Here is a 23698-nt window from a genome sequence, read left to right as displayed (position 1 = left end):
AATGCATAACTCACACATTCCAACTAATATGACAAGAAATGTAAATTTTAAGGGAATTCAAGTATATCTGAGTCCATAAAACAAAGCCTCTTTCTATGTCTCTTCCTCTCCTCCCATCTTCAGAAAGATAAAACTTGCAAGAAATAGTTATTCCTGCTGTATTATACAGAGAAAACAACTCTACTTCATGCAGTATCTTAACTACTGTGTTGCAAGTCCAGCTTTATTACAAGCTGACAGAAAATACCTTCCAGGTAATAACAGATTTACATAGCTATATAGTGTTCAAGCATCTAAAAAGTGCTTCCTGCACATTAGAAGATTACCTGCAAAGGCTGATTCTCAGAAGCTGGATTGGTTTTGGATAGTTTAACCATCTCTTTTATCTGGTAGACAGCATAAGCTAAGGTGACCCACGGAGAAGAGCTGATGCCCCAGGCAGGCTTGTTCACATCCTCCTGCTCTTCTTGGTGTTTAGTTTTCTTTAGAGGGAGTCTGGACTCAGTCCGAGGCATGATATCTTCCGACTGCTGTTGTACAAGGTCAATAGTTGCTATGGGAACAGGACTGGAAGGCACTGGAATCCTTTCTGCCAGCATTGTCTTTTCTGAAGTTTAAAACAAAATAATCACTGGCAATGCCAACAAGCTTAAAAAAAAAAAACCCTGATGCAGACAATGAACACAAAGTGTTTCTTGCTTTCACACTGTGGTCATCACCACCCTGAAAGCAGCTGGGAGCCACACACCACAGTCTAGTCAGGGACACACAACGTGGCTGTGGCCTCACAGGCTCAGGGGCTGTGCCACTGAGGGATGTCAGATCTCTGCCCACACTGGAGGGCTGAGGAGTGTGGAACAGTCCTTTTGTTCTCAGCTAGCCACTAGAAATTCCTGTTTTGGCATTACATGGAAGAAGTAATTTTCATGTTACATGCAAACTGAAAATAAGTCTTCTAGACTGGTAGCAAACTTCTTTCTCTGCATAAAGCCTGCATCTTACAACTTACCCATACTCAAACACTGGCTTCAAACAGGAAGCCAGTGAAGAGACATGGCCAACATCAACATTGCTGAACTTAAAACTTCTAAACATACTGATCTGAATGAAAAAATTGTTCTGCATCTTCACTACCTTTTTTTGTTAAGGAAATAACATCCCTTCATAGTTACTATGGAGTTATACAGTTCGTGAGAAAAGAACAATGAAGGAGACAAAGTATCTGTCAAAGAGTTTCAGGTAAAGGAAGAAATCCTCTGAAGAGACCTTTACATCTGAGGTCTTCCAATAAACTGTAATAGTTTTCATAACTGTCTTGAAATGTCATCCACAAAATGACTGTCATGACCCCACACAACGTGCTTTAAAGCTTCAGAGAGCCACAGTATTTCTATACAAAAAGTAATTAAGCAGATTGTTAGAAATTGAGGGATGTTTTCAGTAATAGCTGTATGCTCTCTGTAAACAACACGTGTAAAGTTCGAAAAAAATATTTTTCCAAATAAAAATATTTTACCAATTAAAAACACTTTTTTTTTTCAAAATTATAAAATCATATTTGGTTTACAAACGCCTAGATAGTACTGGATATTTTAAGCAAGGGCTGGGTGTTCCCTAGGAGCGAAGAAATGAAGAGACTAATCCTGCACACACTTGACCACATGCTTCATTTTACTCATCCAACTGGTCTGCGTGAAAGCAGCCTAATTACTGTCATGCTTAAAATTAACACACACACTGTTCAGATGGGTAGTGAGTATTTAATGAAACCCAAAGACAGAAACAAACAGAATAAGGCCACTAGGAACACCCTGGTCTTTTGTAGGTTCACATGTAATTAACTAAATGCTGATGGGAAACTGAAGCAGCAAATATCCCTTTCGCTTTCCATTGTTTTGCCCTTATTATTTGAGCAGAGGTGAAGAAAATATTAGCAAAATAAATATTTGAACACTTCAGTACAGGGAACTTGATAACTAGTCAAGGGCAATTAATTTAATATTCCAGCTAAAGAAAACTAACTTCCTTGTCATACTCCAAGCTCATACTGGAAAGTAACATCCGGGTAAAAACAGATCAAAAATTCATGACCTTTCAGAACTTGCCAGAGTTTTGTTGCTTTTGTAAGAATCTTACTTATGCTAGTTCCTTAAGTTTGCACCAAGTATTTTATTTCTGGTTAGCTTTTATATTAATAAAGGTAGAGATTAAAAAGTTCAAGTTCCACCAGAGGGGAGATATCTCAGCTTTAAAAAACCTACAGAAGTTTGTGTCCTGTGAAAGCCATCTCTACAATTTCTGGCTGGTGGCTTCGACTGGTAGAACATGAGAGCACAGAGCGGGATCGAGGTGACCTTAAAGAACGGATGCAACTGAAATGACTCAGTACAGCTGTAAAGACCAACCTAAGGGATTCCCAGAACTGAGAGGATGTACAGGCAGCAAAATACGTCATGTTTTCCTTCTATCAACATTCAAGAACTCTGTGCTGCCCTTCTTACAGCAGCAGCTCATCACTTCAATTTCTTCATTGTTCAGGAAAAAACTCCCCACTTGAAAACAAACTGTTTTGTTAAAATCTGAGTTAAGACACCAAACATACAAAATGAAAGTTGCAGAAGCAGCTTCAGAGAGATCTTTTTTCACTAGCTCTAAGTTTGTAGTGTCTCAGTGACATGAACATTTACCTTCTTCTTCATCAGGAACCAACAGCCACTGGATCAGGGCAAACAGAAGCAGAATCACTAAACAAGCCATCCCTATTCCTCTGAATGTGGCAGCAGGACCTGTAATGAGATGTATTTTTTTCTAAATTGAGAACCTACTTACTTAATAAAATGAGTCAGCATTATGTGCTCCCTGGCTATATATTGCCCATGTAGACTCTTGTTAGCTTGTTTCGTTACATTTTCCTCCCCCAACACTGCTTCAACCAAGTATTTTTGCAAAGGATTTTTAACCAGGTAATTAGATTCTCATTTGTTCATCGAGAGGCTTTACAGCATCAACCTATTCTCTCACAAAGGATTCATTCATCTTACTTATGGATCAAGCTGGAGATTTGCTTCCACAATACTAAAAATATCTAGGCATAACATATTAAATGAACCTGCAACACTGACAGGACAAAGCCATAAGCGCTGTGGTCTGAATGCAGTGCTGACCTTGCTTTGATCAGGGGTCTGGACTGGAGATTTCAGGATCCTCTCCAGCCTGAGCAGTTCTATGACTGTGATTCATAAAGAGTGTATTACACTTTAAAGTATAACAATACCTAAAGCATAAATAAGTTTAAAGCCGATAGTTCAGTAAAATCAAATAAATAAAATGAAATTTTTCAATACAGTTTGTCCTTACCAAAGTAATTGACCAAAACTCCTCCAACCATGGCTCCACATCCTCTACCCAGACCCAAGTGGAGACCCTGCAGGATTCCCTGGGCCGACGTCCTCAGCTCCGGAGGCACAGCCGCGCTGAGGTACGAAATACAAGCTGCCCATATTGCCGCGTGTGTGACACCTGGAGAGACAAAACACTGTCAAGAGTACCAGGCCCAGAGTGTCCCAACACAACATCTGAGCCACTGCACTCATCAGCTGGAGCACGTGGAGAAAAACAAAATCCCCTGAGAAATGTCTGCGAAGTACAAATCAGTGTTTGGTAATGAGATACTGGCAACCAAGCCACAGGGAGACAGCACAACTCCTTCTGCAGTCTGGCAATAGCTCTTTCTCCCTCTAAGATGACTCTTCTTGAGACACAGTCCCTAGGAAGACAAGTCTCTCTGCCAGATTCCTTCTGCCTTCAGAAGCGGCCTGGGGCCTTTGGAATACAGTCCCGATTTCACAACCTGCAGGCAATTAAAGCATTGATATCTCTCAGCAGCCTCCTTTACTGCCACAATGAAGGCAGCACAAAGGTCATAAAATCCAAACTGTATCAGAGATATCTATGTCATTTCACAGGCAAGAATGAATCCCCTCCTACCCTTCTCACTCCCCCCAAAAACCCATCGCCTCCCAGCAAACTCTTTCTGAACTCAACACCAACACACTCTGCATTTAGCACTGAACGGTCCGGATGAGAACAGCACACAAGCTCCTCAGAGTAGGCCAAGGATGTTGCTTTTCACGCCTGCTGCTGAGAGGCAGAGCCGGCGAGCACTCCCTCCCGCTGTGACTGCATCCTGCATCCTGCGTGGGCACTGCGCCACCTCCGCCTCATCGCTCCCGCTCCAGCACCGAGCCCGGGGCTCCTCACTCATCAACCACAGCCACGAACCAGAGACAGCCCCAGCTCCTCTGCAGAGATGCTGGAGGTGTCTTTCCAGCACATGCCTGGCACATTCAGGTTTGTGAACACCCTTCCCTCCAGCAGGAGAGCTAAGGGAAGGACAGCACATGACCCTCAGCATGCAGAGACTGGCTGCAGGTGGAGCCCTCGCCTCTGAGCATCTGCCTGAGGGGCTTCTGTGGACTGGGGAATAACTGGACAGGGAAAGGCAGGATTGTGCAGAAGCTGGGAAAACAAAACAGTTTTGTAGTTCATCACACATTAAAAATAAGCCTGAACTATTTTGCCACCCTCAGATTGAGTGGGAATGTTTTTTTCTTATTTGAGAGGTATTAAAAATAGTCATCACAGCTTACCAATGCCTAAGCTCTACTGCCTCGGCTTTAAAAAAATGTTGGCACAACTGGTGATTCAGTCAACGTGCTTCTGTCCCCTGTACTTCAGTTATTGGTGAACAGTTGGACACTCAATAATTATTTAGGCTGAAGACTCTTAAGAGCAATAAAACATAATTTTGTAACACACAAAATAACTTGGATTTTGCTTAGGTGCACAATGATAAATAGCACTATATGAAGTTGATACAGTACAGGTATACACATGTTAGATGTCCACCAAGCTGTACAGGTCAACTTCATTCCAAATCAAAATTTCTCAAGCCTTGGGTTTGTAAAGATGAGAGATACGGAGGTGTTTTGGTAATCGTACATCACCTTGTTGAAAAACAAAAAGCATCCATTAAGGTGAATGTATATTACCTTACCATTTAAGTTTAAGGCTTCAAAAGTCACAGATTTTCCTTGCAAAATCTTAGGAGTTTTAAAACTCACTGAGTATCTACTTTTTTTAATGCAGTTCCATGCACATACTGCAAAAAGCAACCAAGAACTGCCCCAATAACAAGGCAAAGCTAATCTAAACAGATGAAGTGGTTTTGGTTTAGAAAGCACACCAATTAACATAAAACGTGCCGTTTTATCAGCTATTAGGAGTAAGTCAAGGTTTAAAGCCAGGCAAATCAAAAACACATCAGAAATGATTTGAACCGTGAAGCACAATACCACTGAGTTTGTCTGAACACAAAAGGCCATAACTTAACCAACAGGTTCTTGGATGTTTTCACCTTTTCTAGGCAGTCTAGTTAGAACACAGTGTTCCCAGTTCCTCTGAAAACAAGTCCATACCTTTAAACTAGCTTACTTCACTTGTCTTTAAAGGCACAGCCTTTTTTTTTTTCATTTTTAGTATGTGTACATTACTAATGTGATTTTTATTATAATCATTTATACAACAGTGACTATTTGGAACAGTTTTTACAATGACTTGTATAAGCAGTCTGGTCTGGATTACTGCTAACCACAATTCTTTTTAAAAGAAGTTGCTCACAACATATATATTGTGACATTATTTGCTAAAACCACTAACCACCGTTTCATCATCTGGACTACAGTTCCAACAAGTGTAACAATCCTAGTGTTATGCTTATAATGTTTAAAAAATTTAGGATCATTTATATATAAACCATGAACTGAAGATTTTGGGATCCCAATTTATGTCAACATAAATATGTATCATAATTATTGCCAGCTAAAGGCTGAAGCTCTTTCTTCTCTAGGCATCCCTGTGTTGCTGGAGCATCAGCAGGAGTCACTTCTTAGAACAATACTTGTTTTGGAGTTTGCTGAGTAACTGCCAAGTGAAAACACCTAATTTTCAGGTTAACAATACAGTTTTGCAATTTAGAAAGTTCCTGTTATGCAAATTGGTGTGCTAGCAGAGCTGTTACCAGAGAATCTAGACCAATGCTCTGGAACATGAAGCTGCAGCTAACTAGCATAACAAAAATTCATCATCTAGGTGCAATATGAACAAGATTGCTTGTGTGCTTGCAGACTGATGGCATAGATAGATACACTGTACATATTTGCCTATGAGGATGCCTTAAAATTTACAGTTATTACAGATTCAGCCTTAGCGCTTATTTTCATACATTGCCTGTGCCATACAGCATAGTGGTTCAAAACTCTAAATTAAGAAGGGAGTTTAAATCTCCTCATTTACTCCTTTGAGAGTGCAATGCACTTAAGGAGTTGTCCCCATCCCCACTACAGACAGCAGCTGAGACACAGCTTGGTTCTTATTACAATCAATAGATGCAGTCTGCGGAGTCATCTTCCAGAAATGTCTCATGCCCTTCAGCACAGCACACGGGGATAATCCTGCTTGTATTGCAGAAACATATTAAAAAGAAAAATAAATTTTTTACAGAAGTCAGCAAAACTTTTTTTAGCCTTAAAACCCCTTGAGCTGATGGAACTGGAATTTACATAGAATTTGACAGCTTATTGGAAAAAAATTATGTGCAATTAGAACAGGGACTTCACTGAGGGATTCCAAAGGCCCATCAACTTGATGCAGCCATGTGGCCCACGGGGTTCCCACATGGTCTGCACAATCTACTCTTTTTTTTGTTTTTTAAATATTTCTAATCCTTACATAGGGAAAGCAGCTACAACTATTACTTCCCTCTGTCAACAAGCTCACTTAAAAATAAGAGCTTCCACCTCACCAAATTTCATTAAGGTGTCACTTCTTATCACTACCAACATATTCAGCGCTTATGTAAGAGAGAAGAGCAGAGCCCAAAGAAACAGGATTTGGAACTGCTGCAAAAGAAATAATGAATCAATAACAGATGAAAACTGGAAAGAGCAGGAAGGGAAATGAATAAATGGGGAGGGAAGTCAACAGTACTTCTAAAAAGATAACCTTGATCTCCCATTTGCCAACACTGAATGAGATGACTGGAATCTAACAAATGCAGTGGCAGTGGTCAGACACACATACAGGGCACCTGTGGACTTCATGGACACTAACAAGTGATGTTTGCTGCAGACTGAAAGTGCACACAGAACACAGAGACCTAGGGGCCAGAGGGGGAGGTTGTCTGAGTGTGGGTGGGTTTGGTTTGGTCTGAAATTTCTCATTTGCTGACTATAAATAACTGCAAATAGCCAGATTAACCAAGGAGTACATGATTCAGCAGTGGCTAAATATGATAAAGTCTGGCAGATACATTTAGGAGAAAGGATTATTTTGAAGGTCCTTGGTTTTTTCTTCGAATTTCAATTACTCGAGACTGTGCCACACAAAAACCCCACCAAAACAGCTCCCTCACAGCCTTGCTGTAAAGGCAAACCTACGTATTGTGCAATTCATGTTGAAATTTCAGCAGAATAAAAACCACATTCAAAGTAAAAGAAACTTCTTTCACAGCCATGACTTACAGGATGCTTCCAGGCACAAGCACACGTCTGTATTGTTGAAACCACAATTTTTTTTCCTATATTTTGAGTTGGGATATCTTTAAAACAAGATCACCTAGAAGGCAACATCCAAAGCTTTGTATTCATCATTTGTTTTCCCTCGATGTTTAAGCAGGCAAGAGTATAACACACATTCACTCTTCAGGTTCTTTGTAACATTTTCCTATTTTAATACTTGGAAGGAACAGTGAAGTATCAATTCAATAGTTGTGGTTCAAGAGTTTTTTAATAAAAAAATTCAGAAGCTTGATGTTGTGGCAGTTTTAATATGATAAACTGTTTTATTAACTGGGAGGGTAAGGAGCCAGGACACAAACACATCTCATTCTATGTGTACATAGAGATCTACACATCACTTTCTAATGGCATTTTATAACTCAGGTTAAAATCTAGCTTACAAAGACTTCCATAAATATAGAAATATTTAAATTCAACTTGTGCTGCAGACAGAAGAATAAAACTTCTAAGCATAATCTGTGCAAAAGTTTCCAAATATTATTGTATCCAAAATATTATTATCCAAAATACCGGCTTAAAAAAGATGGTAAAAAATGGTATTCTTCAAGTACTGAAGAAACAGAAAGTAAAACAGTTACGATTTTCCATGGTTTTGAGAAGTGGTACCCACCCCAAAGACAAAAATAAAGGTCATAAAATCTGAGTTGGAACAATTTATTCTTTAACACTGCAACAAAGGTCTTGCAGGCTTCTTCTACAACAGGACTTGACAACAGGGCTCAAATTACTTTTCACAGACCACACCTCTGTCCTTCTAAATAAGACAGTGAAAGGGCAAGTATCTTAGAGAAGCTCTATTAGCACAAAGAAAGCTATTGAAAGAAATTCCTCTCTAGCTATTAAAAGAAAAAAAGTCTATAATTCACAAGTATTGACTGAACAATACCGCTGAAAAACTACAAAATATTTCAAGAGAGACAACGACTCAGACTATGTTGGGTTTTTTTTAACGCCATCCTTTCAAGAACCACAACCTTTCACGTTTAATGAAGTTCACATTTATCACCAAACAGGATTTGCAGTCCCTTTGTTTAGTTTAAGGGTGTGTTGGTCTCACACAGTTCTGTTTGAATAAACAGAGAACTGTGCACAATCAAATGCACACCCTCCCTTTTGACGTCAAATATTTCCCAAGATAAACAGTAATGGTTTATCTGCTTTATGAACATGTGTCTTCTGGGACATTTGTGGCCAAAAAACCAGAGAAATACTGAATTTTTTACTTAAGTATAGTTCACTTGAAAACAAGATAAATGGAAGCACCTCACATTATATTGGGAGGTCATCACTGAGCTGTCTTACCTTGAAGAACTTCCATCGGAAGAACAGTCCAGGCATTTTCCAGATAGGAGATGTAGATATATCGTGCTGTATTACAGGCAAGACCAATGTAAAGCACTCTAAAGGAAGTAAGGAAAAGAGAAGTCAGGACAGTTTGCACTTTCCCTTTCTGGCATGTTATAATATAGCTTACTGGTTCAGAAGTTATTTGCATGTGTGCAGTTTGCCAGTTCTGAAGCATTTGCTCAACACAAAATATATCCTTATGTCCTACACCCAAACATAAACTCTCCTGTTGCCCACACCAAACACATATTCAAAATCCTAATAGAAAGAAAAAAAAACTATCAAAGAGACAGCAGATCCACAGAGATTTTAACTAAGCTCTGTAGCTCCATGCCAAGCTCTGCACAGGATTGTATTTCAGAGGGACCATTTTTAAGTGCATTTGTTTCCAAACAATCTTATTTTCTAATCATCCAGAGATTCATTCTGCCATTTCAGTGTAAGCCTGGAGCAGGTTTGTATTAAAGGAATTAATTTTACCCCAATTAATATAAGTTTATAGTCCCAGTATCTGAGAACTGCTCAGAACTACTCTAAAACACATCCCACAGAAGCAATATGGTTTATAACAACATGCCTCAGGATAAAACTTAACCATCCTGTTGAAAAGCAGCAGATGCTGCATCTCAGAATTTGGAGGAAAAAAAAAGCTCTTACAACAGTTTTTAAACAATGAAACACAAAAAACTATTTGTGCAGTGTATTACCCACTGTAAATTTAACCTGATGACTTTTCCCTTCCAGTTTGCCCATTTAGCATAGCTTCCCTCCAGGGTGCTCATTCATCCAGCTATCTTTCTCTTATTTTTAGATGGATCTTAGGAAACAAAGACTTAATTCAACACACATTTACAGCCTGAGAAAAGATGCTATTGCAATCTTTAAAGATTTTTTTTCAGGGACAAGGATAATTTATTGTCCAAACATGGCTACTTGGTTGACCCGTGGTTCAGCATAAGTGAAATAAATGCAATTGATAATCAAGGTGAAGCACAGACACTGTGAAAGGGCTGATTATTCTTTCTGCTGCTTTTTTAGTTATTTATTCTAGAGAGGCAGATAGAGTTAATTCAATGGTCCAGAGTCACTGAAAATCTAGAGTGAAACAAAATCACAAAAATGAAGCATCTCGTTAACACTTAAGGTCTCCAAACACACATGTTGACAGCAAAAAAACCAGTGCCACAGTTTTCATCACATCAGTGATATCAAAAACATTCAAAATTCTAGAGACAGGTCCATGCATTTCACAACAACATGAATTTACTTTCTACAAGTGGGGTAAGTTTGCAGGAAGTTGTCCCCACCCAGTCACACATCAAACCAAGCTCTGCTGCTTCCAGATACATGTGAGGTCCACAAATAGCTGGTTTAAGCTGCCTTTAGGCAACACAAGCCCAAGCACTTATGGAAGAAAACATGGGAAGCCATGAAAAAGTTTGCTATTATACAATAAAGAGAACAAACTTGTTCTTGTGCCATGCATCATAAATTTCATCTCATCTTTTAATTAATGCCTTCTGTTCCAAACAAATAACTTGGTTCCTTTCATAGCCACAACTTAATGTACTTCTTATGTACAACCACATTTCTGAAGTGTATTAGGACACACTGGCCACAAAAGTAACCAAACATGTAAGGTCTGCAGGGTCCTGTCTTCATCTGCCTACCAGAAAGGCCCAGAGTGATGCGTATTTTTGGGGATACAAATACTTGTATCCATAACACTTGTTTTTCCTCATCAGTAGTACAGATGTGCCCAGTGCTCTGTTTAGGACCTATTCTCGACAGCTTAATTTCACTTTTATCTAGCAAAAACTTTGTCTTTTCACCAGGAACTTTCTTCCCATCTCAGCAGTTCCCTATCACAGCTAGACCAGAGAAGTGAAGAGGTCTTCTGCTTCAGTTTCTCCATCACCACTAACACAGTCACCTACCTGTGCTTTTCTGACATGTTACATTTGCAAAAAGATTTGGATTCAAAGTTTAAGAGCGGTAATTTAGTCAACTTCTGCCTCTTAATTTGTCAGAATATGTACAGTTTCAGGTGAATTACAGTTTATGAAGATTTCTATAATTTTGGTTTTGGAGGGGTACGTCACAAAAACTTTTGTGTATTTAGAGAGTCCTTTCAAAAATGTATTTATAATAATCACTTAGAGTCCTTATCAGACCTACATGGAAAACGTAAAGAGATTTTCCTTATGAACCCTAAATGCAGTATCCATAGGGACACCATATTCAATTCCCATGTTAAACATTTGAAGCACTGAATGTATATTTACGTTAAGGAGACTAAGCTGTTTACAGCCATGACTACCAGTCTCTACTTCCCATAAAAACACATGCTGGAATTGCGGTCAGACAAACACATTCAAGCTTAACCTCAAGTAGGAGGTTATTTTCAGAGTTTAACATCATCTTCCTAAAGTCACTGGCAGTTCTGAGTGTTTCTACATGGTGACATTCAACAACGGGGACTAAATATTTGATAGTCAGGTTTGTACACTTTTTTGTCCTAGTATCATAACATCACAGAATGATTTGGGTTGGAAGGGACCTTAAAGATCATCCAGCTCCAACTCTCCTGCCACAGGCAGGGACATGTTTCACTAGACCAGGCTGCTCAGAGCTCCATCCAACCTGGCCTTGAACACTTCCAGGGATGGGGCATCCAGGGCTTGTCTGACAACCTGTTCCAGCCTTGCCACCCTCACAGTAAATAATTTATTCCTAATATCCTCTCAAAGAAACACTAGAAGCATGTACAACATATGCACACATGCAGTTAACAAGTGTATGAACAGCAGAGCTAGTGAAGTCAGAAACTGGGCATTTTAATCAACATACATTTAATATGGTCATGCTTAAAATGCTTGGATAATAATGTGTTAGTTAAAAAAACCTGTAAAACAGGATAGGTTTCAGACTGTTTTAAGGGTCTTATGTGCCAACACATACAATGGTAGAAACAGAAAGCTTCACAAAGCTCAAAAAGGGAAACTGAGTTTCTGTCTGACAAGGTGTAAAGACTATTTTCTTTAGTTCTATAAAGGACAGTCAGCAGCTTCCTTCTGCTACTGTGACAGTGCATGCAATTCTAATACTCTTGCCTGTCTTCAAACAATTTGGACAAGAAAGAAAGACTGAATGAGAAGCGTTCAAGTAAATACTGCAGAAAGACTGTCTACATCCAGCCTAACAACCCAGAAGAAAGGAATTTTGAGCTATTAAACAAAAAAAACCTCAAACAACAAAATACCAATCCCAAATGCTTCAGCTAAGACTGTTCCAAGAAGAATATATAGTTGGAGGCTATTGGCCCTTATTAATGGGAAGATGAATACCTGTACTACAAGGTAGCAGTCAAGACATGTACAGAACTGTCAAAGAATATGCCTCCTCTCAACACACCATGCATTATATGAGGTGCAGAAAGTACAAGAACAGAAACAACCAGGAGGAGATGTCTCAAACTGTGATGCCTAAATACAAGTAAGCATTGGAAAACATTAAAATATGACTAATGTGCATTTCCCAGGTGTAGGTATAAAGAATGCTGTTTCATGGCAAATAGGAACTAGAACAATTTAATCTCGATCCAGTCTTGGCTTCATAGGCTTAACAATGCAAGAAAAAAAAAGGAATACCTCATCCTTCCTTTCACTAGACAACACTCCTATCCCTTCCATTTTATCTTATTTACAACCCTACCACTCTTTGGTTTTTGTTCTTTCTTTAGTTGAAGTCTAAGCCTGAACTTTGTATTACAACAATATACATTGAAAGAGCATACCCAAGCTATCTTTAGCTATCAAGACTGTGATCTGTTCTCACCACTTCTCCATCATCACGTCCTTCCTCCAGTCTTTGCATGCAAGGTGCCATTTTCTGTTACTAATTATTGTCAAATTCAGAGATTAGAAGACTGACTCAAAGTAGAGTTCCTCCTCAGTTTAAAGTAAGAATAAAACCCACATCATTTAAGTAATCTCTCAAATTACTGTGCTAAGCATCTCAAACACTTTTAGTAGAGGTCAAATGAATAAAAAAATTCATCCCAATAAAGGCAAAACAAAGAGAAAAACCACACAACAAAATGCACAAAAAGAATAGCGCAAACAGTTTAAAAATACTTACAATTCAATGAGTGTAAAATTATAAACTGGGCATTTGGAAAGCATATGATGCTAACAACACACAGAAGTCTGTGCTCAGTTGCACGAAGCACCTCATCTTATGAGTTCATTAACTTAGTTCCCCCCCTAGCTTTCCTCCCCTGAGCTTTTTTTAAAGAGTCGTGAAGAGATTTAGAACATGTGGAAATTAAGTCAATTGTGAATTTAGTGGAAAACAAGGTTCACAACATTCTGGAAGCAGTCAGTTTCACTTACACGAGGCAAAAAGTACAGGAGGAGCCCTGCAGCCATCTCGCTTCAGTAGCTGCAACTAAAGGATGAGAGCAAGCCCTGAACCGGTAAGTGACACTGCCAGGCTCCAACCTCATTCTGCCAACACCCAGAGTCTGATTACGAGGCCATGTGCACAGGAGGTGCTCACCTCATTTCCTCATCTCATCCTTCTCCCCTCTCAGCCTGCAACTGACACCTTTCCAGGCTACTGTGGGGGCAAAGAACTGCCCTGCAAGGGGAAGGAGGCTAAAGCACGAGGTGTCCAGAATGCTGCTACTCACAGGAAAAAACCTGAAAAATTAATGGTATTTATATGTCAAAACAGACAACCCTTGAGTGGGTGGCAATTTGTAAAGACCTCTAACACAGCGCTGCATCAGGGAACTAGGATGTCTCCTGGAACCATCTGCAAGAGGTTACGATGTCAGGCATAAAGCACATACTAACATGCAATTCAAACACAAAGGAAGCATGTCAGAGCATTTTCAACTCCTAAAATAACAGAAACTCCACCATGTGAGCCACGGAACTGAACAGGATTTGGAATGAAGGAAAAAAAAAAAAAGGATTAGCTTGAATTTCACTTTGTAGCACAAGGCTGAGCCTGAGAATCACCATTTTTTGTACAGCTCTTTAATGATTGCTACCATCTTACCTGATGTGACCAACCAGTTCAATGAGTTTGTGGCTGAAGAAGTAGGCAGTGAGCTCAGACACGTGACTGAGCACAGAACAAACTCCAAAGAGAGTGGTGGTGCCATTCAGGTCTTCCAAGTGCCAGTACAGAAAGGTGAATACAAAGCCATATCCAAACCCCATGAACCATGCCACGAAGAGCACGGAGCCGTACTGGATACTACACAGCAGTTTTATTAGGTCCCAAAAACTGAAAGACTGCGACTGGCTCATACTGGTAGGAGTGTTATCTGAGGATTCGTTGGAGGCATTTCTGTCTACCTGTGAGATTTCTACCTCTTTTCTCTTATTTTCATCTTGCTTGAAGTGCGCATAATGAAACCGGAACTGGGTGGCTACAATTAACGCCATTGTCATCAGGACACCAAAAACAATGAAGACAATCCTGTAGTTCTTGTACTCAGGAGCTTTACATCCTTGACCTTCAATGCTAACTTCTGTATGGGTATAGTCAATGCCAATTCCCACGGAGAGCATGGCCAGCCCCCAGCCCAGAGACCCCCACATACGCTGCAATCCATACCGGTCCCTGTGTTTGCCAAGGTACTGCAGAGTTATGGTGTCCACAATAGTAACAGAGGAAGCACTGAAAAATTCTCCTATTATGACAACCAGCAGAATGAGTAGGAAGATGGCCTCTACTTCTTGTTGATCATAAACGAGCACAGCTTGGTCAGAAGGCGCTGGCTTTGTGGTGATGGCAGCTGGGGTGGTACTCGGAGTTGCGTTCCCTGGTGAGACTGGGCTAGTGGTGGTGTTTTTCAAAATCAAATGGGTACTGTTTTCCAAGATAAAATCCACATCGCTGCTCTGTGTAGGTGACAGGAATGTTATTTCAGGATTAGCTGTCCCTGTTGTTTCCAAAGTGACTGGACTGGAAGTGAGCAGGTCTCTCTTCCTGCGAACATTTGGGGATGCAGAACTCGCTGTCGTTAGCAGAGAGGACATCGAGGTGTTTTGGGAAACTGTTGTCAAAAGGCTACTTGCGTTGGTGGGGTGTGCTGGGGGAAGGCCCTTTGGTACACACCTTAAGGTGGCTGGTCTCACAAACCCAATCCCCAGGTTAAATAAAACCCAGCACAAAAGCGAGAACAAGAGGACGATCTTGCCCTTCTTGAAGCGATCTGCCACCACTCCCCAGAAGGGAGCACTGCAGAACTCAATAAAGTACCTGATGCCCACCAGAAGCCCACTCTGGCTGGGTGACATACCCAGCTGCTTGTAATACACGGGCAGCAAGGGGTAGAGAGAGCCATATGCAGAATAGAAGAAAAAATAAAAGACCTTTGAGATCAGGAGATCGTTGTTTATTTTGACACAGTGCTTTTCTAACCAATCCAGCTCTTCGTCCGGGACAGTGGTTGTCTCCGTCGAAGGGGATTCATTATTGGGTGGCAAGTCTTGATCCTTGGAAATGCCATTAAAAGGATCAGCAAGCACATACTTTCTCTTCTGTTCTTCTTCATCATCGGTTAGAATGGCAACCTTATCATCAGCTGCCATGGTTCACCACAGCATCCAGTACCTGGTGGACTCTCAAGGAATGAGGGCTACCCTGTGAACAAATGAAACATAACATGGTTAAGGTACCACACAGGAACAGCCATCAAGAACAAAGACAGCTTCTTTTTTATCAGTGACATTCCTGAGCAATAAATGCAGTATCAGGGTGAGGAGGGCCATTTGTCTGGACTAGTGGTACATGGTAGTGTGTTTTATGACCAATTCTGTGAAGTTCTCCCAACAGCAGCTTTAATATTGTGCAATAAAACATCTTCTTTCATGTTTAGGACAGGGAATAATTTATATATGCAGAGTAACTGTGGCAATTAAGTGCTAGCCTTTTCAAGTCTCTTCTTTCAAGTTGTCTTTTCTTCCCCAAGGCTAACTGCTTTATTTTCAGTATTCCCCACTATACCAAACAATAGCCATGGTTTCGTAATTAAATAATGCAGCCACATATATATCCGGGTATTTTTAATCATCAAAACAAATTATTATCCAAAGCCTCATGATGGCCTTCAAAAGGTTCATCAGCCTCCTCTCAAAAAATGATTTTTTAAGCACTCCACAACCAACCACAGCAGAAATCGGTGGGAGGCTTGAGCTTCTAGGCTGAATTGCAAGAGAGGTGGGAATTAGGATGGGGCTTTGAGATTGAAATTAGGATAACAACCTCAAAGACATCAAAGACCTGGGAGAAAAGAAACACAGAGACAGGCCCTACCATGGTATCTTCAAGTCAAATTCTGAAATTGAAGAAGGGTGGATTGAGAGATAACTGCACTGCAGTTGGCCACGCTTATCCTTTGCAGAAGTAAAAGGGTACAAAACTGACAAGCAATGCTAAAAAATAAATTCACCAGTCCTTAAGACTTTGAGCTGATCAACCAGCTTTCACAGTTAAAAACAACACCTCATTCCAATAAGCTAGGCTAGCTAAGAAAAGCTTCCCTTTCAAGGAATAAAAACCAGCTCTGTCAGCAGGGTATCAGCTCAAAATCATTATTTGAAAACTACTTTTACTCTATTAGTACCTGTAAATTTAATCTAGGAAGCTTAGCTCATTGGACTGGTGTTATTATCACACAGGAACCTTTTGAAAAACCAGTATTTGAAAACAGCATTGTATTTCAGAAGAACTTGAAATTTCTCTAAGAGCACTCAATTTATGACCTGGACCTTCTCTAAGAATTTGAAGTTGGACAGGATGATCCTTGTGAGCCCTTTCCAACTCAGGATATTGTATAATTAATTCTATGATAAGTATTTTTTGCAGGTCTGCACTTTATTCCAAGAAGAAGAGCACAATGAAATCACAGTCTTTCAAAACTCAACTGGAAGCACAGTATCGTCCCCTTAAAATTAGCCATGCATTGATATATTCAGTGCCTTTAAATTAATTAATTCATCATTATCTAAACACTGACAATGCATTTGAAAACTGGTATAAGGCTAACATTCATTAGTATGTTAAATTAATTGTTTCTTATTGATTCAAAAAACAAATAATGGCCGACAAAACAAGCCAGGGGTATTTCTAAAAACAAAAGTTCATTGAAATAATCCAAACTAATCTAAACCTTATACAGTTCAGTGATAGACAAGTCTAAAAATACCATCATTAAACTCCCAAACACTGATAAGGTTTGTGTATGTTTTTCACTTTTAAATGTCATTTCTATGGGATACTATCTATGAGGATCTCTGGTTTCACTTACGGAGAAAAGGCCGCACAAAAATCTTGGAACCTTAAATATTCATGTATTCAAGGTCAGAAGTTAATAAAAACAATGCCAGCACATACATACAGCCTTGTTTTTTAATCCAGTTTCTTCAGAGACAATCAGATTTAAAAAAAAAAAAAGGCATTTGAAGTGTCAAAAGATTGGACAGTCCTAATTAAGTTGTTAGAACCATCAAATGTGCAAGCACACTTATTTGGTCTTAACTGCTACCATCAAAAGCCACATGAACCAAAACCCAGCAGCTGTCTAGTGAGCTCCTGCAATTTTTAGTTCAGCCAGCCACATCCACCTGACTGCTGGAAGGACTGTGGGTTATTTGCTCATTTCTATATCCAGAAAACAAGCCTTTCTAATGAGAAAATTAGATCAGTGCTCTTATTTTCTTCATGCCTTGCCTTGCTTTGACAACAAAGACTCCAGAACTTGTGCAGGGCCCCACTTCTGTCAAGGGGATGTAACTGAGCTTTCAGTATATGCTCGTCTGTTTACAGCAACTTGCTTACTAGCTACATCAGAGCTTGACAGCATTTAATTTTGAAGAATAGATTTCCTCCCTGTTCCCTCTCCTATCATGACAGGATAGAACTCACATTTTAACCATGTGGATATTTTAGGACAAATAATTTAGGACACATTCTTTGCAAGTATATGACTTGAAATTATCCTGATTTTAACAATGCAGCCATATTCCTTATTCCTATATATGAGCTCTGACCCATGTGGTTTCATATAAATTATACCAAAGGCTTTCAGATCAATTAACATTCAATCTTTTTTAATTTAGTTTCCCTTTTCTACTGAAGTGGAACTTAAATTTCGCATGCCATATGAATAGTGGGTATATTACAGATTATTATACTGTTAATCTTTAAACACTTCAGTTGCTGCATATTCTTCCCCCATCAATAATTTATATCAGCCTCAGCATCCATCTTCTTCTGGCATATTGTGCGCAAGGATTAATCCAAAAGATACACTCCTGGTATTCTGACTAGAACATCTTGGGTTAGAATGCTATGAAAAGTATATTTCATGACAATTTCAGTAAATATTTTCCCACACTGAGAGTGTTTCACTGAATATTATTAATAACACAGAATATACTCTTCGGAAATATAACAGCATCAAGATTGGTAGGAGCCATATGGCATTCTTTATTGTTTTGATCACTAGTTTGTTTAGGAGTCAAGTTTTTGAAACTGATATTGAGCAATTTTTTAAGTTCTAAAATTAAACGACTGAAAATGACAAAATGAACAAAAGGGGTATTGTTACTGAAAAATCTACCAAAAAAACCCTGAATCTACAGGGCTTTCCTTCTACTGACAAAAACCCCGTGCCAGTCAGGGATTGAACATGCAGCAAACCAAACAGATAAAAACCAACATACTTCTGAGTAAGAAATGTTTAGTTATCTGCTGGTTATTTTAACCACAGCCTTCAAATATTGTATCTTCATTTTGCAAAAATTTTTTCTGACCCATGAGATGGTAGGAGGGCAAAAGACAAGCGCTGCTGGCAAGTTTAAAATGAACAACAGAGAACAGGAGTGAGGAAGGAAGGTTCAGAGAGTACACAGAATCGATTTTAGAGTGAATATAAATTTTAACTCACTTGAGGCTGAAGAGAGCACAAAGTTTTGGTAGAGGCCTGTTGAATGTCATCAGTTCAGCCATGACAAGTGAGACCAAAGAGGTTTCTGAGTGATACCATCACTCTAAAAAACAAGAGTAACAGTTTGAAGGCTGTTTTCCTCAAATTTAGAGAAGTGCACAAACACACAGCAAAGCCCTAACATGCAAATTGGAAGGAACTTCTGCAAGGATCCTGAGAAAGCCCAGCAAAGGGAAAGAGAAGAAGCATAACAGCCGCACAGCACATCAGATGTACATCACAAGAGAGCACTTTGGTCCTCTGGCAGACAAACAGGCTTTTATCTTGACACAGGTTTACATTTCCAAACCACTACACAACTCAGAACAGGGAACAGAGCCTTGTTTCCTGGCCATCCCATCACCCCTGACACAGCTACAATTGAAAAAGACCTCATTGAAACCTGAAGTGCCCGTTCCCCCCCAGCCCATGACCCCATCGTACCGGCCTGGGACCGTTCGTCCCTCACAGCTGCACGGGAAGCTCGTGGCCCACCCAGCTCCCTCAGACTGGGAATTATTCTGTGGGATCACATGTGCTCTGAGCCTCTTTATGCACAACTGCATGTGCTTCTCTTCAGATATAAAGAATGTACTTGTTAACCATAAGGCTATTCTCCCTTCAAGATTTGCACAGATAGGGGTTTTTTTTTACGTAAGTAGAGCCTATGATTTTTTTCTAAGTCTCCTGATACAGATTCCTGCCACCTGATTTTATATCTACTCCTCCAGCAAGTCAAAATCCACTTTCAAACCCTTAGATCTCTGACACGTTTTTTATCCAGTCATCTTCTGCAAACGGCTACAGCAACTTCCCTGCAGATTTGTACCTTTGAGCAACTATCTGAGGAATGGAGGAAAAACAATTTGTCCCAAGGAATTCAGTGATGACAATGCAGGGGTCATTTTAATGACTGCAAGGAGGCTCTTTGGCAGGTAGTTAAAAAGACGCAAATATGGGTATTCTGCATTTAGTTAAGTATCTTCTTGGCATTCTTGCCTTTTTTATTTCTTAAATCGATCCTCATTTACTCTAGCTCTCCCAATAATTAGGAGGATTTGAAGATCAGAAAGGATAAAAAGCTAATCTATTCAAGACAACCTGACATTACAAGAAGCTTCTCACAGAACAGAGAAAAATTATAATAAGAAAAATAATAATAACAGTATACTAAAAACTCAGCTCTCCCCTTAGAGTCACTTCTCAAAACCTTGGGAAAAAACTAACCAAACACCTGGTTTATACTGTATCTCAGGGGATAAAAGAAAAAAAAAAGCCAATCAACAGATCAGACTAGGGTAGTAAATCCCTAAACCTCTCAAGGAAAATACCATGGCACTTACAGCGCCAGGCATTGAAACTTCACTTGCAGACCAATGAAAAGTTAGATTTGAGGTGAAAAGTACTGTTGTTTTAAAATGAAGTTTAATTCAGCATAAATATTACATTCGCTAGGCTTTGAGAATTAAAGTATAATAATGACTCATAAAGCAGAGCATCAAAATCCAGGTTTGGATGTATATGACTGTTAAAAAACGAACAAACAAACAAACCCCCATGACAGCTCATCAGAAGACAGTGCAAATGATCTAGAGGTTTAACCCACTAAATACGTAGCAAAATGACTCACAGTAGAAAATTTATATTTATACTGTCTCGGAAAACATACTCCAAGAGTAGAATTTTGAAATAGGAATCATCAATTAATCTCTCAAACAACATGTAGCTGTAGGAACAGAGCAGACTAGCTTGCTGTTTGCATTGTGTGGATAAATCAAAGCCAGCCAGGATGGCACCACTTCTTTTTTCATCCCTTCCAGAATTCCACTGACTAGAAAACTGACTTTGTAGCAAATACATTAAATTCTACGCAGAGTTCTTATACCAACATCTTTAAATCTGCTAATAGAAAACATGTTTCTTCAAAACCCCTTTTTTTTTCCAGTCACTAATTACTGTTTGACTCAGAACAGGTCTGTGCTAGTGAAATAGACTTAAAAACCATCCATCTTCCAAAGAAAGCTCATCTCGCTCACCCCCCAGCTGGTGAAACTGCCACAGGTACATCCATCATATTGCCCTTGCACACCCTCTCCGCCTCAGCCCCACTTGTCTCATTGATTTAAGCTACAAAACCCTTGGATCAAAGTCTTTGTGCTACAGTATCCCTACAGCATCTCCAGAACCAAGCCCTGCATCCAGCAGGCCTACACAGCACCGCTGCAATAGACATGAATAATAGACCATGTTTTCCATTTTCAAGCAAGTTTCATCCCTAAGGAGCAGCCTGGTGCTGTCGCCCATGTCCGTGCCGAAAAGGAGAATGTTATGCAAACAACTTACATCATGTCAGTGGAGTGCACAGACTTCATTTATTCTTGCATCACGTTCCCAAACCTCTCCTAGGGAAGCCAACCTGCAGGTAGAGCCCTTGGAGGGGCTGTTCTCTGCCAAACCATACAAATCAACTCCCACAGGCTTACCCACCTGCCCCACATCATCCCCTGTTATCTAAAGGTAAACAGTTCCTCCTGAGAGGCCACCACATGGACACCTGGCTCTGAATTTATAAAATAAGGAAAAACTCACATATAGTGAATTAACTGAAGTGCTGGGAAATGTATTTGTTTCAAGTTTGAAGCAAGACACAAGTGTTGTAACGTTAACCACCATAATTAGGGTTTCCATGAAGTGAAACCACCTCCTTCTAAAGCACTTAACTCCTGAAATTGCTTTATTTTGTGCTGCTGATATGCATTTACTTAATGTGTTGGTCTATAGGTTTTTCCACTTCTTCAATATGCATATAAAAACCCTACACACTGACACATTTACTCAATTACACTGAGAGACAACAGTATGCCTGAAGTATGTCAAGATCAGGTTTATAATAGGTTTAATGCACTTTATGATAGGTCTGAAGTTGCCAAGTTGTTGCAACAGTGCTAGTATTAAGATTAAAGAAAAGAACACTATCAGAGCCTCATGTTAAAGAAAACCATTAAACTCATGTTAGGACTCCTGTTTTCCAAACTTGTTCTCCATTTACTACGTGCACATTAAGATGTCCTAGTAGACTCTATGTGCTAAACAGTTTATTTTTAGTCAGCATTAGTCTCCAGTTCTTTTAACCAGTTTTCAATTTGCCAACTACGTACCCACACTGCCAAGGTTTACACTTGATTAACGATGGTAAAGAGCAAGTGTGTCTTCAACCGCAGATTGGGCAAGTGCTCAGAGCTGCAGGACTCCAGGAGCACACTGCTGCCAGCGCTGGGGAGGGACTCAGGCACCCAGCTGCCCCACCAAGCCTGGCAAGAGCAGTGGGCTGTTGCAAAACAGAGAGTTCTTCCTGTCAATTCCCAGCCTCAGGGACCAACTACCACTGGCTGTCACCGGTTCACTTTCCCACTCTTCCATATAAACTCAGGCCCGTTGTGCTCTAGCTTAAAATTAAGATAAATTTTAGGTGGTGTTTAAGTTCTGCCCTAGCACCAGCTACATTAGTGATCAACCACAGGTTCCTCACATCATCGGCTTTTGCTCTCATTTCACCTGGATGAAATTTTTTTTAAGTCTTCTCAGGATTTTCCCTGGGTTTATGACTGCTATCACAAACACTATGCTTGAAGAGAGAATTGGTTTCTTTTCCTCTGTTCCCCAGTGGGTCTTCAGAGAATGCAAACAATAAAGTAAATGTCGCCTTTGTCTACTATTTCTATCCAGGGAAAAAACACACAATAAAAACAGTCAAGCTAGAAAAGCAGCATTTTACAGTCTCTTTCCTTGGACATTACTAACTACAATGGACAAGAGCCAATGTATCTTAGTAATGTAATAATGTCTGGGGTGAATTTTTACTGAAATACTTCAGTATAATGTTCATACAGCCATTATCCACTCCCCTAAACTCCAAGTTCATCACTCCTCAACACTGCCCTTTTCATTAACACAACATTTAAAAAAAGCCTGCTGTTAAAACTTCAGAGCTGCTGAGCAGACGTGGGTTTTAAACTCCGCCAAACTTGAACATAGCAGGCATCCGTAGCAGCTATGGCACCTTCAGCACTGTTTTCCTAAACAAGCATCTATTCCTACGCTTGTTTCAATAAACAGAGGAACAACTGACAACCCGCTGGTCTTTTAAGGATATAAGTGCTCTGGATCCGAGTGACAGCCACACGTAACGCCACGCCTGGATGCTGGCGGCGGGGAGAAGTGCGGGATGCCTGTGCAGGAGCTCCCGTGGGACACGGCCCGACCAGCGGCCACCCCCGGGGACCAGGACCCTGCCGCGGGGAGGGCCGGGGGCTCTGGGCAGGGGCTGACGCCGAGCTCCTGGAGGCGGGGGTCGGGGCCCGCCGAGCTCCGCTCCCAGCGCAGGGCCGGCGGGGCTGGCACGGCCGCCCGGCTCCGCTGAGGCGCAGCTGACCGGCCCCGGCCCCGGCGCGGCAGGAAACGCCTCCGGGAGGGAGCGCCGGGAGAGGCTGCGGCGCGGGCCCACCGGCAGCATCCCAGGCGGCCGCGGGGACGAGGCCCGCCGGTACCGGGGCAGAGCCCGGGGTGACAAGGCCTCCCCGGCCCGGCGGCCGCTCGGCTCCCCCCGGCTCGGTGCGCCACGGCCGGGGCCGGGGCCCGCCGGTGGGTGCCCGCGGAGCGCGGGCAAGGGAGGCGGCGGCGCTCCGGCGGGCGGCCCTGGCTGCCG

At 40.8% G+C, this 23698-nt stretch overlaps 1 protein-coding gene across 5 annotated transcripts in view; it reads right to left on the bottom strand.

The window, feature by feature from the left end:
* Window positions 1-23698, bottom strand: part of MFSD6 (major facilitator superfamily domain containing 6) — a 28504-nt gene that overhangs the window by 4304 nt on the left and 502 nt on the right. For 3 of the 5 annotated variants that reach the window (XM_027678114.1, XM_027678116.1, XM_027678117.1), the window contains 7 exons: window positions 18955-19057; window positions 17544-17689; window positions 14052-15647; window positions 8940-9037; window positions 3358-3519; window positions 2688-2786; window positions 327-607 (listed from right to left, as the gene is read on the bottom strand). In XM_027678114.1, the coding sequence (XP_027533915.1) occupies window positions 327-607; window positions 2688-2786; window positions 3358-3519; window positions 8940-9037; window positions 14052-15595 (2184 nt within the window). In that variant the 5' untranslated portion in view covers window positions 15596-15647; window positions 17544-17689; window positions 18955-19057. Of the gene's footprint in view, window positions 1-326; window positions 608-2687; window positions 2787-3357; window positions 3520-8939; window positions 9038-14051; window positions 15648-17543; window positions 18926-18954; window positions 19058-23698 lie in introns of those variants that run through there. The other 2 variants (XM_027678113.1, XM_027678115.1) reach the window with 2 other exon arrangements.

Source organism: Neopelma chrysocephalum, unplaced genomic scaffold (assembly GCF_003984885.1).
Source record: "Neopelma chrysocephalum unplaced genomic scaffold, ASM398488v2 Primary Assembly neopelma1_44, whole genome shotgun sequence".
Lineage (NCBI taxonomy): Eukaryota > Metazoa > Chordata > Aves > Passeriformes > Pipridae > Neopelma > Neopelma chrysocephalum.
The sequence above is the reverse complement of the archived record's forward strand: the minus strand, read 5'-3'. Positions and strand labels throughout refer to the sequence as shown.